Source organism: Bidens hawaiensis, unplaced genomic scaffold (genome assembly GCF_021521415.1).
Source record: "Bidens hawaiensis isolate Kalapana, Puna unplaced genomic scaffold, B.hawaiensis_p1.1 tig00020451_1, whole genome shotgun sequence".
Taxonomy (NCBI): Eukaryota; Viridiplantae; Streptophyta; class Magnoliopsida; order Asterales; family Asteraceae; genus Bidens; species Bidens hawaiensis.
Window position 1 is genome coordinate 199725 of NW_027493125.1, and position 13949 is coordinate 213673.

Below are 13949 nucleotides of genomic sequence, written 5' to 3' on the forward strand. Positions count from 1 at the left end.
CTGTTTACTTTTCTTTCATACATACATACATACATACATACATACATGCATACTTCCATACTTTTATACTTTTATTGTTTCATATTTTTATACTTTCATACTTTCTTATTTTAACTTACTAAATACATACATAACTAAAAAGGATTAACTTAATTTGAAGTTAGGAAAAAGAATTTGTAGAGCAGGGTCCAAGGGGTAGAGCCTCTTGGTTGGGTTTAAAAATTCATTAGGAAAATGAATTTTAAGATCATGTTCACATAATCATAAGTATTATTTGAAGTTTATTTATTAATGTTTTTAAATATCTTGAACTACAACTACCCTTGATATAAAACACTATTTTGTCCTTGATCGACATTCTCTTTGATTCGTCTTCTTCAAAAATTCACACTAAATTCTTGTCTTAATTTAGAGTTTTATCCAATTAAAGTGTTAATTTGAAAGTTATCACACGACTCTCTACATAATCCAGGTTGCCATATTGAAATCCCCAACAAAGCAGCCTCTTTATTCCAGTGATAGAGGTATGGTCTGCCTACATCCCACCCTCCCCATGTCACACCCCAACCTAAGGCGTAAATGTCGGGGCGTGATCCGATTGTTCACAGCACGAAGATACTATCATAAATATAAATATCTAATTAATTATTTTAATTCAAATGTACACAGAATATCCAAATATAGCAACATAATTCAAATTCAAATAAATATATTTAACAAATTTAGATTATGTTTGCCTTCATTAAATCCTATGGTCTTGCCTACTATCCAAACTTCATTCTTCAAATTCACATGATGGCCTGCATATGCGTAGAAAATGAAAGAGTTTATCAACCTAAAGTTGAGTGAAATTATCACCAGTTTTGCATGTTAATATAAATAAGCATAACGTAGTAAGTGCGGTAAATGAATCAAACCATAAGCAAGTAGTCATACCGTTGCCAAGCGATTCGGGCGTTGGTAAATAATATGATAACCCAACACATGGGACTATGTTGGACCCCTCCGAATTATACAAATGAATGAATAATTAATAAAATTAAGCATGTAACACGTATATTTGATTAAGTCACACACACAATTACACGTTTGCTATTGTTTGAGATACATACATATATACACACACACACACATATATATATGTATATATATATATAAAATATGAATAATACGCATACGTCCCCAAAACATTTAGAAAAACTTAGCAAAATAGGGGAATGATAAACTCACCTTAGATTAAAGGCAAGTGAATATAAATACGAATAAACGAGTTAACGAATAAGTGAGTTGTCCACTACACGTCAAACGAGATAAACAATCAGAACTTGAAACTTTGAGATATTATAATGCAAGTAAAAACAAACTCATTTCCGCTGGAATAAATCCAAACGGACGTTTAGAACTCAAGTTATGTTATATTTAAAATTTAAGCGAGCTGGTACTGACCAGAATCCTAACAGCGAGTCAGAAGTCGGGTTTTGGTCAGTAGCCTTAAAATTTCGTTACGAGAATAAAAGTCTTTTGGACCAAGCGTACCAGAAGTATGAGAAAACGATAAGTCAAACAATTTGACTGCTTTGCCCTTTATCGGGTTTTAAAGAAATTGACCAGTCAACACCCTTCAATCTCAAAATTGATTGAAGGTTATTGACTAGGGAATGCTTATGAATGAAAACTCAGTTTACAACTTACCCGGAAAGTAAAAGAATAAGGAGATATGACGAGTCAATGGTCCACACGCATGTAAAGTCAAACATTTAGGAGTATGTCTTCACCAAAATAGCAAAAACCGAAGAGAATTATGATGATCAGTGAGAGGTGACAGCTGAGAGTGGCTTCTCTAGGGTTAATGTAAAGTTTTGTGGCAGGGATTATGTGTTGTTATATAGGAATAGCAAAAACGAATCAAATATGGACATGTCACTCGTTTAAGCAAGTAAATAAGATTTTTATGACCAAATCACTGAAATAAACCAAAAGATTTGATCTTGGTCAATAAGAAACAAATAGGGACATGTATTTTGGTTATAACACGTTTTCTTGGTCCTTAATTCACTCAATAATGCTTAAAAAACACGATTTTAATACCAAAAATGAGCTAGGAAGTGAATCAAGTTAAGGATTCTGTGCAGATCCCCCACCGCGCTGCGCGGCCAGCCCTAGGCGCTCCGGCAACCAGGAGGGAGGGTTTTTCATTTTTAACAAGTTTAGTGTCACACCCCAACCTAAGGCGGAAATGCCGGGGCGTGATCCGATTGCTCACAGCTCGAAGATACTATCATACATAAAAGGTGACAATATCTATTTAGTTATTTTATTGAAAATAAATACACACAATATCCAAATATAACAAACAATTTAAATACATGAATGTAAACTCAAATAATGGTTATCTCATTTATATCCTAAGGTCTAGTCTAAGTGTTCAACTTCAATCTTCAATACAAAGCAACCTGCATATGCGTAGAAAATGGAGTTTGTCAACAACACATGTTGAGTAAGATGATTACCAATTTTGACACAACAATAATATATATAATAGATAAATAATAAATGATAAGTGTTAAATGCGCAAACCATTCTATGTGATAATAATCAATCAAACCTTAACAAACCATGTACATAACCAAAGCGTGCTAGTGTGCCAATGAATCGTTGCCAAGAGAATCGGGCATTGATTACAATGACTAAAATTGTCGGTTTACCTTTGCCAAGCGAATCGGGCTCCGGTTACTAAGATGGTCGTATGATCATACTAATGAGAACCCCAGACAAGGGGATATGTTGGACCTCTCCGAATGTTGTCAAGTAAACAATTAAACATGTAGCAATTAGCACATAGCATTCAACTGATATTCACACAATGGTTATGTTTGCGAGTTTGTGTATATATATAGGATAGAAAATATGAGTAAGTACGCATATGTCCCCAAAACGTTTGAAAACAGTGTATAAAAAGGGGAATGATCAAACTCACCTTAGATTAATGACAAGCGATTAATAAATGTGATTAAACGAGCTAACGAATAAGCGAGTCGTCCACTACACGTCAAATTTTATAAACGATCAGAAACTCAATATTTGAGATATTATAATACAAGTAAAAACGAACTCGTGGCCGCTGGAATCAATCCAAACGGACGTTTAGAACTCTGGATATGTTATATTTAAGATTTAAGCGAGCTGGTACTGACCAGAATCCGAACATCGATTCAGAAGTCGGGTTTTGTTCAGTAGCCACGTTACGAGAATAAAAGTCTTCTGGACCGAACATTGAATCCGACCAGAAGTATGAGAAAACGTTAAGTCAAACTAGTTGACTATTTTGTCCTTTAACGAGTTTTAAACGATTTGACCAGTCAACACCCTTCAACCACCGAAATTGATTGAAGGTTATTGACTAGGGAATATGTATGAATGATTTCTATGTTTACAACTTACCCGGAAAGTGAAAGAATCGATAAGAAACGGAAGTCAAAGGTCGGTGCATACGCAAAGTCAACCATTTATGAGTGTATCTTCAACAATAATGCAAAAACCGAAGAAGAGGTGATGAACAGATGGAGGATGGCTGAAGAAGGTGAGTTAGGGTTTAGGGATGATTTGTGGCAGAGAATATATGATATGTTTATATAGGATACACTAAATCGAACTAAATATGGTAACTTACCCGTTTAAGAAACCGAATGGGCCTTTAATGATCAAACCAATATTATAACCAGTAAATTTCATTCTTGGATAAGGGTTAATAAATATGGACATGTATCTAAGCTTTGGGGGATTTCTTGGGGCTTAATTCACTCTATGATGTCCTAAAATAAGCGATTTACATGCTAAAAACGAACTAGGAAACGAAATAAGTTAAACGATCTGATCAGAGTCCCCATAGCGCCGCATGGTGGGGAGGACCATCCAACCACGTGGTGCTCCGGCCAAATAAAAGGAAATTTGATTTTTGATGCTTTTAGTATTTGTAGTTTGAGAATTAGATAAATAATGAATCTTTTATGCATAAATTAAGATTTGAACATCTTTTAAAGTATGAAGGGCCTAAAGTGAATATTAGAAACTTAAAGTCTTATAAATATTTGATTTCCAAAAACAATAAAGATCTAAAAATGTTTCCGGATCGGGTTATACGCAAACGAATACGGGTTTGAAAAATCTGAGATGTTACATTTAGTCCTTTAAGTTTATATTTTGATCAATAATTGAACTTTTTATTAATCAAATAGGAATTAAATACTATCTAAAATATGAGGACCTAAAGTGAACATTAGAAAACTTAAATACTTATAAATTCAAGGTAGTATTAAAGATTGAGATCCAAATAACTTTCGTACAACGATAAAACGAAAACCAAACAAATACGGTAAGACCCGAAATGTTACACCCCAGACCCCATTGTTCTTTTCCGGTGAGGCCGGTCGGAATTCACCATCTTCCATTTCCTCATTACCCGGGCTCATCATAGAGGCTCCAGATGACGAGTAACTCGAGTTTGAAACAGATGAATCTTCACAAAAACTTGGAACCCAAGTCTTCATCTCCTCCGACACCTACACCAGGTACTCCTTACCTTTCCACTTTACCGTAATTTCCTCTTGAATTCGACTGCTGATTTTTGTCAAAACGAAACAATCTCCGGCCGAATTATCCTTTACCCTCCATGAAAACTCCGATGGGAAAATCTTTTTACCGAGAAGTTCTCCAATTTTGGCATAATTGGAACTATCCCGGAGCATTATCGATAAACCGACCACTTTTAACCCAGCCACACGATCGAACGAAATCTTGGTTGTTCCATAAAGATGCCTGAACAAAGAACATTTCCCAAGCTTCTGCGTGGTTCTTTAGGAAATCCATTGCTTGGGTCTGTTTGTTAAAGATAAACATCACCTTAAAACCACCAATATACGAAATTGTCGCGTCAAGGAAACCCGCCTCTTGCGGCCACACCTTTGATTCACAAAGCTCTCGAACCCCCTTCGCCTCACACACCACAGCCTTGCCTATCACCTGACTCGGATAACATAGACTTGATGACTCCAAAGCCATTTTTTTTTAATACGTACCCCTTTTATCCCTCCACCATTCTCCACCACCTCCTTATAAGAAATCCCCGATTTTACTACGGATGTCTGAAACTCCACCCTTTGTTTTGATAACCCACCTTTGGCGGCACTGGACCTCTGATTTGACCTACTGCAACTCCCCCTTTATCATACTTGGTTACCGAAACTGCCACCACTGTAGCGCCGACCTTGTACCCGATAACGCCTCCGCAAACTTTAAAGAGTCACCAACCCCTTTGAATCTAATAAAACCAAATCCTTCTTCTTCGCCACATAGGCGTCACCCACCCCTTTTGAATCTAATAAAACCAAACTTATCATGCATGGCTATGTAACTACGACATCCTTCTTATAAAGCCAAACATTCCCAATCCATCCTCTAAATTATGAGTGTATTCTCTATTTTTTATAATGTTGTTGTAAGTGGATGAGAAATAAAATATTGTTCTCCATAAGTAAAATTTAGAGAATCATTGTTCACTCTTCGTAATGTTTTAATATTTTTTTAAAGTGGTTGTGAGTTGACTAAAGAGAAAATGAAAAGAAAAGAGAAAATCTAATATTTTTAATACAATTATAGAGATTAGACAGATGACGGATTGAGAATGCCCTAAGACATTTTTTGCCTTCTCTCTATTAGTCCATGTGGCAGAATAAATAGAGTAGCACATAGTACAATTGAAGTTGCAAAAATCGTTCAAACTTGTCATCAGTTTGGTTTCACTTTTTTTTTTCTTTTTTGCAGTTATTTAGTTGGTTTCAAATAATTCAAACTATAGGGCGTGGTGAACGGTTTGAAATTCGTTCCACATAAAAAAAACCGGTCGTATCAAACTGAGTCATATCTAATAATAGATATTTTGCATTTAATCACCTAATTATTTACCACGTGACATGTCGAAAATATCTCAACCAGTCCAAACAAACAGCCAATTCAAAATTTAGTTTGTCCGTGGGATATTCCATCAACCTTCTTTTTAAATATCCAAACCCCCAAGAAGATCAATCAAGAACTGCACTTATTATGTGCCATGGACTCATCAAGTAAGCACCTCCATGTTCCAAATCTTTATTAAACTTCAAACTTTTTTATTTACTTAAACATTATATTTATTTATACGATATTAAAAGCTAAATTATTTATTTACATGATGAAATGTAACGACATTTTTTAAATGTTTATGGGAATGTCTATACATGTTATTTGTGTCAGATTATTAAACAAGTTTGTGATTTTTTGTACCACATATGCTCTTAACTCTTATCAATAATGTAGTTTAAAAATCATAAATGTTGACCTATGTGACGTTTTTGATTGATGAAATGAAACACTTTCCAGGTTGCACCATTGTTACTCTGCTGCTACTCTTTATCAGGTGTTCGGCAAGTAGACTCTCTCCGCTTCCAGCTGATGGAAAAGTTACAAAAAAGCCCCTACAGACGTTTCGTCCATTTAACATTGCACATAGAGGTTCAAGTGGAGTACTCCCAGAAGAAACCACTCCAGCTTACCTAGTAAATTAATTTGTTAAACTTTTTATTTATGAGTATACAAATACATAAAACCTCCTAAATCACTTTTTACAGAAAAATGCTACATTATTATTGTAGTATCATATGTTTATACTTTTAATTCCTATAGAGGGCTATTGAAGAGGGTGCAGACTTCATTGAAGCGGACATATTAGCTAGTAAAGACGGTGTGCTTATGTGTCTCCACGACTTTACACTCGACATGTCGACTGATATTGCAGACCACAAGGAGTTTGCCGACCGAGTCAAAACTTATGAAGTTGAAGGAAAAAACGAAACTGGATTTTTCATATGTATGCAGCTTCAGTTTTGATTCAAAAATATATTAGTCGATTAATGTCGTTGTGTAAATGATTTGCTAACTAATTGACTATTACAGTTGATTTTACACTAAAAGAACTAAAAACTTTGAGGACAAAGCAGAGGTTTTCGTTCCGTGATCCACAATATAATGGTTGGTTAGTTAGTTAGTTAGTTAATTTAATATAACATAATCAATACGTTATGCGATGATGATCAGGAAAGTTTCCCATTATCACATTCGAAGAGTACATTCAAATCGCGATAAATGCACCAAGGGTTGTTGGAATATATCCAGAAATTAAAAATCCGGTATTGGTGAACCAACATGTAAGTTATATTCTCATCAATTGTCACATGTAAAAACTTTACACTGGATTTATGAAATTATAACTAATTTTCAGGTGAAATGGCCAAAAGGAAAGAGATTTGAAGATGTTTTTGTGGACATCCTTAAAAAATACAGTTACAAGGGTTCATATTTATCGAAAGAGTGGCTAAAACAACCTTGTTTCATTCAGTCACTCGCCCCGTCTTCACTTGTTCATATCCATAACCAAACAGATCTACCAAAGATCTTCTTAACCGATGATGTGGACATTAGAACACAAGACACGAATCAGGTAACCAAAAGGTTCAATAATATGTTCATATACATTTACTTATTAAAAATGTCATTTTTGTGATTTCAATCAACTAGTTAATTACATATTGTTTTGTCCGTTTTATTGCAACTGATTATCCGATTATGGTTATTCGTGTGCAGACGTTTGCAGAGATCACTTCGGATTACTATTTGAATTATATTAAAGAATATGTTGTTGGTATTGGTCCAGGGAAAGACACTATTGTACCTGTAACATATTGCAGCTACCTTCAAACGCCTACTGATCTCGTCACCCGGGCCCACGCTCATAATCTACAGGTACATTAGTCACAGTTTGACTTTTCAGGTCAAAGCTTTACTTTCTGAAGTTCAATCTGATGTAGATTTTGTTATTAATTCCTCACAAGAATCTTTTTCCGTATGTATTATGTTAGTAAGTTCATTATGATCATAAATATATTCTTGAAATTTCTTGAAACCTTGTGTAATTACATAGTTGACTTTCCCTTTTTTGACCTCAAAAGGTCAACGGTAACCTCTTCACTCTACTGTCAAAACATCATATTGAGGTGAATCTGATTATTAGTTTTTAACTTTAATGGCTTCTCATCTGTAATCCGTTGGAACGAATTCGTTCTAATAGTCAAAGTTTCATTTAAATTTTATAAACTAATGGATTTGACTTTTTCTGTGTTTGACCTCAGAATTCAAAGTTAACCTCCTTATTGTAACTTGCAGGTGCACCCATACACATTTCGCAATGAAAACAAGTACTTGCCTTTTAACTTCAGTCAAGACCCTTATGTGGAACTTCATTACTGGATAAACACAATGCGAGTTGACGGACTTTTTACCGATTTCCCTGGTAGCCTCCATCGTTACCAGGAATGGACCTCTCGAGCGCATTAATCTTATGTTTTAAATATTAATGTAAAAGTAGGATTTAAGTTAAGAATGTATGAATAAGTTTAAGCGTAAAGTATATTTGAGTTAAGTGGCAATAACTAATACTTAAAAGCTGACAGTGACATGACATAAGGAATGCTGCATCATGAACGGTGTTAATAAGCACGGATTTTAACATCTATATTTCTTATATCATTATCCCTAACAGGAGTTTACATGACGCGTTTAAAACACGAGATTAACGTACTAGTCGATTCTAAGTAATACAGTTTTGAGCTTCCATGATGTTGAGTTACCAAATTCTTGAACATCAACTAAATAAATTTTCATGCCTTAGACAACGGTCGAGCCATTGACCAAGTATACATCTCGGGCAGAGGGAGGTTGGAGTTAGAAATCATGTTTTGTGGTGACGCGTAGATATCTGAAACACCAATGGCACGACGCTGAAGTTGATCATGTGTTGCAATCGCTTCTTCTTTCTCAATAAGCAGCCTATCAAAAGTGGCATTCATGAAAGTGGCAGCCATGATCACCACAGGGCCGGATGTCATAAGTGGGCCAGCGATGGCGCCACCCACCTGGCCCTGTGGGCCCACTAGGTATATGGCTAAACCAGTCACACCTAGTGGAGCAGGTGGCGGCAATACTGAACCCACCAATGATAAAATCTCAAACCGACCATGAAGAGTGACTACAGGCCCGGAGCCTGGCCCAGCAGACGACATAGACGGTTGACGCAACATGACATTGCTCACGTACCCGGTGGCACTTAACACCCATATCCCTTGTTGCTTTCTTCTAGCAAAAGTGGCTAGGCTCTCACCAATGTCACAACCCGGGCTAACCTCCATGGCGTGGGCCCGCAACGTGTTGGGACTGTCTCGAGTAATGATGATGGGTGGTTTGGGCTTGTTTTTGGAACCGGCTGGCCTACCTCGCGGTTTCCGAACCACATGCTCGTCGGCTTTTGATGTAATGGCAGTAAGGTCACCACTACCAGCCATATTTGATATTTTGGGATTAACTGATCATTGGCCATGCTTAAGTAGGGAGATTGATATGGATATATTTATGATGAAAAATCAAAAGAATGACATATAATTAGGTGATTGTTAAGTAACACAGCAACCTATGTAATTAATGTTTTTTTTCTTTAGTTTATGCTGCTAAAATCCTAACTCTTAGCTACCACCAATTCAAAATGACATAAAATCCTAGGAACTTATGTGTATAAAAAATCTATAAATATGCTTAATGTTCTTCGTACTGTGAGAGAAAAATGATGGTTCGCCTTGTAACACGTTTAAACTTTGAAGGAAGAAACATGTATTTATACGACTGTATATGTGAGGACTCTTTTTAAAATTAATTTTAGGAATGAAATGAATCTTTGCTTTGTGTTGTTTAATAGGCAGGAAAAAATAAATAAATAAAATTAAAATGGTAGTGAGTGGCGGTGATGGTGAGGAGGTAGTGGCGGTCGTGGCATTGGTGTACGGTGATGGTGGTGGGCGACGAGAGATAATGGTGGTTGGAGGTGGTGGTGGTGGCGGCGGCGGTAACATTGGAGGTGGTAGGCATGGTGGCAGTGGCGGTGGTGGGCATCGGCGATGGTAGGCGGTGGGCGGTGTGCAGTGTTGGTGAGAGGCAGGTCAATGGTTGATGGCGACGGCAGGCGAATGGCGGTGGTGGGCGCTGGCGCTAATGGCGATGGTGGCGGTAACGGCGGCGGTGGACGATGATGGTGGTGGTTGGTGGTAGTGGCGGTGGTGTTGGTGGTGGGGGTGTTGATGGTGGGTGGTGGTGGTGGGAGGGTGGTGGAGGTGATGTAAAGGGAATGAAAAGGAAAAAAAACATAGGGTATGAATAGAATGAAATTGGGGTATTTTAAAGGGAATGAAATGGACTAGGTAATGAGCTATTTCATTCCTTTGATTAACCAAACGCACTTTTCTGGATTCCCTCACAATAAATCATACCATTCCAACCTCCATTCTTACATACCAAACGCTACCTTAATGATATTATTATGTTAATATTTTGATTAGTTTAGTAAAGCTTTAAATAGACAACATAAGAACCTCATTAAACACATCACACAGCAAACAAACACCATTTTGGGACCACTAGTAACATACCATTCCACATGTTCCTAGCTAGTACAAAATTTCAAACAAGAAATAACCACCAATTTGAAAATCAAAATAGAGCTAGCTAGCTAACAAATTAAAAACCCCTAAACTGAAAGCTACATACTCTCTACACGTTAATTAGGAAGTAGACACCAACATCCTTCATCAACCTCATGTAAGCATCATCGCGACCCCCGCACCCACAATAGCCAAAAACCCGAAAATGGTGCTTTGTTTATGTAGCCTCACCCCACCATGGCTAACATCATCGGATGCAGACGGACCTAACGCTCCTCCCGCTCCACCAGCTATCCCACCATTAATGTTGGTTGGTGAACGCGGGCTTGCGGTCCCAGTGCCACTGCGTATATTGATATTTGGAACGCGTGACGTTAATATTAGTTACAACTCTAAACCCTAAACAGCTAAACTTTAAACCATGTTAAAAAAAATACACTAAAAGTATGTTGGTGTTTAAATTGATTTAACTCATATCTCAAAATATGGCATTGATCCAACGATTATTATTGTGGTGGTAGTGGTGGCACCAGGTCATGTCGCCGGTGTGTTCGATATGGACAAATTTATTGGGCAGAGGCTCAGTTAACCGCACAATATGCCCTGTACAAATCACATGTGGGGCTCTTACTAGATCTTTTCACCTAAACTTTTATTTTAAATCATTATAAATATTTATATTATGTTAAATGGTTTCAATTAACATTAATTCAACAAACATAAAACAATAAAATAAATTGAATGTGGCTCAATCTAGAGCACTCACTTTACGGGGGTTCAAACCTCACTATCATCAATTTATATGAGAGATTGCCAAGGTTCAAGTCCTGATCTTACCCGGTTTTACCGGCTCCTCGCTGTTATGTCATTTGGCGGGCGTGGGGGTCGGGTTTTATCCGAGGAATCCCTCAATTTGTGGACCGCTAGGGGCTCCTTCCTTCCGGACTCGTGGCCGGCTCGGGCTACCTTTAGCCAATGAAGGCCGCGTACGGAGTACCCGGCGTTACTTAGTTGGTCGTTTCAAAAAAGAAAAACATAAAATAATAAAAACTTTAGTTCAAATAAAGTTTTTACTCTAAGCTAGGGTCAAAAACGAGGCGAGTCAAGTCTTGTACTTCTTAAAGCTTAAGTTTGACTTGTATTTCTTAAATTCAAACTCAAGCTCTATTTATAAAGCTTGAGTTCGACTTGTATTTCTTAAATTCAAACTCGTCTTGTACCTCGTTTATCATTTCTTAGTTATATTATTTTCTATTTAGAGCATGTTTGGGATTGAGTTTGAAAAATGCTTATCGGCTTATTAGTGTTTTCAAAAAACCAATAAATTAAAATGTGTCTGATAATCACAAAAAACTTTCTTATTTTAGATTTTTGAAAGGGTTGAAAAGCAGTTTTCCAAAAGTACCAAATCCCGACTTTTCAAAATAGCTTTTTAAAAAAACCAATAAGCCAATAAGCATTTCTCAAACACAATCCCAACCCTCACGCTTGTTTAAACTCGACTCGGTTCAAATTTATATTGAATCCATCCCAGCCACACCAACGCTCTTAGAGCTGAATAATCTATTTATTTGTTTTCTCATAATTTAATATAATAAAGTCACTTTTATTATTATTATTATTATTAATGTAAACATAAAGTCACTTTTATTATGATTGAAAAAAAGATTTATAAGAGAACATATATACCTAGCAGAAGTGGGAAAAGTACACCCATTGGAACCTACACAAAACCTCAAAACACAAGTATTAAGTATAGATTAAGAGTAACAAATAAACTATAACAAAGAATAATAATATTGTAGAGAGAGTGGCTACTAACTGGGATCTGCGGAGACAACGGTGGCTGCACCCTTGAAGTCACATGAGCCAGGCGCCTGACCCTTGTTCTGGAAATAACTATTAACCGCATAGTTACAATGGTCCGTAATGGTGTCCGGGTTAAAACATTTACCACCTTGGTGCGTCGGGGCGCAGTCGGCTCCGTTACCACAAGCGTAGTCTATGGCTTGCTGAAGCACTTTGTCATCTCCACCTTTCTTGCACACGCACCATGTTGCACCTTATAACATATATATTAATAATAATGCATAGAGTTAAGTTAGGTACAAATTTATGTATGTGTGTATAACCATAGATCTACTAGAATAGAATAATAATAAGATGTATAAATGTACTTGAGTGAGTGGCCATGGAGAAGACGAGGAGAGAAAGAAGTAAAGCAGCAGGAGCCATGGAAGTGGTTGGAGAGATGAAGTTAGTGAGAGTGGTTTGATGAGTGAATAAATTAAAAGTGACCATAAAAGAAAAAAGTTTCAGGTGGAGAGTTGTGCGTACGTGCTTCTTTTCCCAAGCTTATTAATAAATTATTATTATTATGTAATGTAAAGTTATGGATTAATTCATAGGAAATTATGGCCTTACCTATTTTTATGTTTTATTAGTTACACAAAAGTTATGATATTATTGCACAATATGAGTATGTTTTGTTGTGTTGTGTCTCATTACATAAACCTTAATAATAATAATAAGTATTATGATTGATGAATGGTATATAATTTATGATAAAAAGAACATTTTTAAAATTAATATTTTTTAATCATCTATAAAAATGAGCATTGGTTTTGTTATTTTATTCTTTGAAAATGAACTTTGGTTTTTGCCTCTGCCTCTTTACTATAATGTTTTCTTAATTATTGTATTTATCCGTTTTGTTCCTATGCCATCTATAAGTCTTTTGTTGAACCTTATGTTTCTTTTATATAACTTTATATATTGAAGTTGATGATCTCTTTAAAAACAACTTCTTTGTTTTTTGAGATGTATGCCTACATCCTATCCTTCATATCCTGTTAATAGTCTGGCTATAAGCAGGATTTTTACTAGGTAAAATTGATTGATTGACTGACTAATGGATCAATCAAGCTTGATGGTAAACAAATTGGTCTTAAGAGGGAGCACAATGACTTTCATCCGCACCCCTAATCCAATTAAAATACAACATTGTCATCAAGGGAAAGTTTGTTCAGTCTACCCGAGCACATTATACGATCTCCACCCTCACACAATGAAATACCGTCATATGTTTCAAGAGTTATGAGTTTTTCACGCTCTTTTTTTCTAATCTTATTGAGATATAATAAAAAAAATATTAAAAGTATTCTATAATATTAAAACAAAATTATATTTTAAGATATCTACTTTATGCCATTATGTTAGAATAAATAAATGTAACTAACCTTTAAGTTCTTTTTTCTATTTTTAGACAAAGTTTCTATCAAATACCCTTTTTTCACCTATATATCTGTTTTCATGTAAGTAATTTATTTTGTTTATTCACTTTGCTTTCATGTCTGTTTTATACAAGGAAATAAA

At 36.0% G+C, this 13949-nt stretch overlaps 2 protein-coding genes and 1 pseudogene across 2 annotated transcripts; 1 reads left to right on the forward strand and 2 right to left on the reverse strand.

The window, feature by feature from the left end:
* Window positions 1-6097: 6097 nt before the first annotated feature.
* Window positions 6098-8495, forward strand: LOC143560790 (glycerophosphodiester phosphodiesterase GDPD6-like). Its single transcript, XM_077049009.1, has 8 exons — window positions 6098-6119; window positions 6415-6590; window positions 6718-6901; window positions 6988-7062; window positions 7129-7238; window positions 7313-7531; window positions 7675-7833; window positions 8254-8495. Exons 1-8 carry the CDS (start codon window positions 6107-6109, stop codon window positions 8422-8424), a joined length of 1107 nt encoding a protein of 368 aa, XP_076905124.1. The 5' UTR covers window positions 6098-6106; the 3' UTR covers window positions 8425-8495.
* Window positions 8496-8747: 252 nt separating this feature from the next.
* On the reverse strand, window positions 8748-9428 carry LOC143560791 (AT-hook motif nuclear-localized protein 16 pseudogene; annotated as a pseudogene).
* Window positions 9429-10727: 1299 nt separating this feature from the next.
* Window positions 10728-12809, reverse strand: LOC143560804 (PLASMODESMATA CALLOSE-BINDING PROTEIN 1-like). The gene is made up of 4 exons (XM_077049021.1): window positions 12752-12809; window positions 12397-12636; window positions 12264-12297; window positions 10728-10917 (listed from the first exon to the last, which is right to left on the reverse strand). The coding sequence occupies exons 1-4, from the start codon at window positions 12807-12809 to the stop codon at window positions 10728-10730; spliced, it is 522 nt and encodes a 173-aa protein (XP_076905136.1).
* Between the last annotated feature and the right edge of the window lie 1140 nt (window positions 12810-13949).

Bases quoted from the DNA above. Each gene is read 5' to 3' on its own strand.
- LOC143560790 (XM_077049009.1), top strand. The intron at 6,591-6,717 runs GTAAATTAATTT...TAATTCCTATAG, and splicing joins AAACCACTCCAGCTTACCTA to AGGGCTATTGAAGAGGGTGC. The intron at 7,532-7,674 runs GTAACCAAAAGG...ATTCGTGTGCAG, and splicing joins GAACACAAGACACGAATCAG to ACGTTTGCAGAGATCACTTC.
- LOC143560804 (XM_077049021.1), bottom strand. From the start codon at position 12,809: ATGGCTCCTGCTGCTTTACTTCTTTCTCTCCTCGTCTTCTCCATGGCC. The intron at 12,637-12,751 runs GTACATTTATAC...ATATGTTATAAG, and splicing joins CTCCATGGCCACTCACTCAA to GTGCAACATGGTGCGTGTGC. The intron at 12,298-12,396 runs GTTAGTAGCCAC...GGTTTTGTGTAG, and splicing joins CGTTGTCTCCGCAGATCCCA to GTTCCAATGGGTGTACTTTT.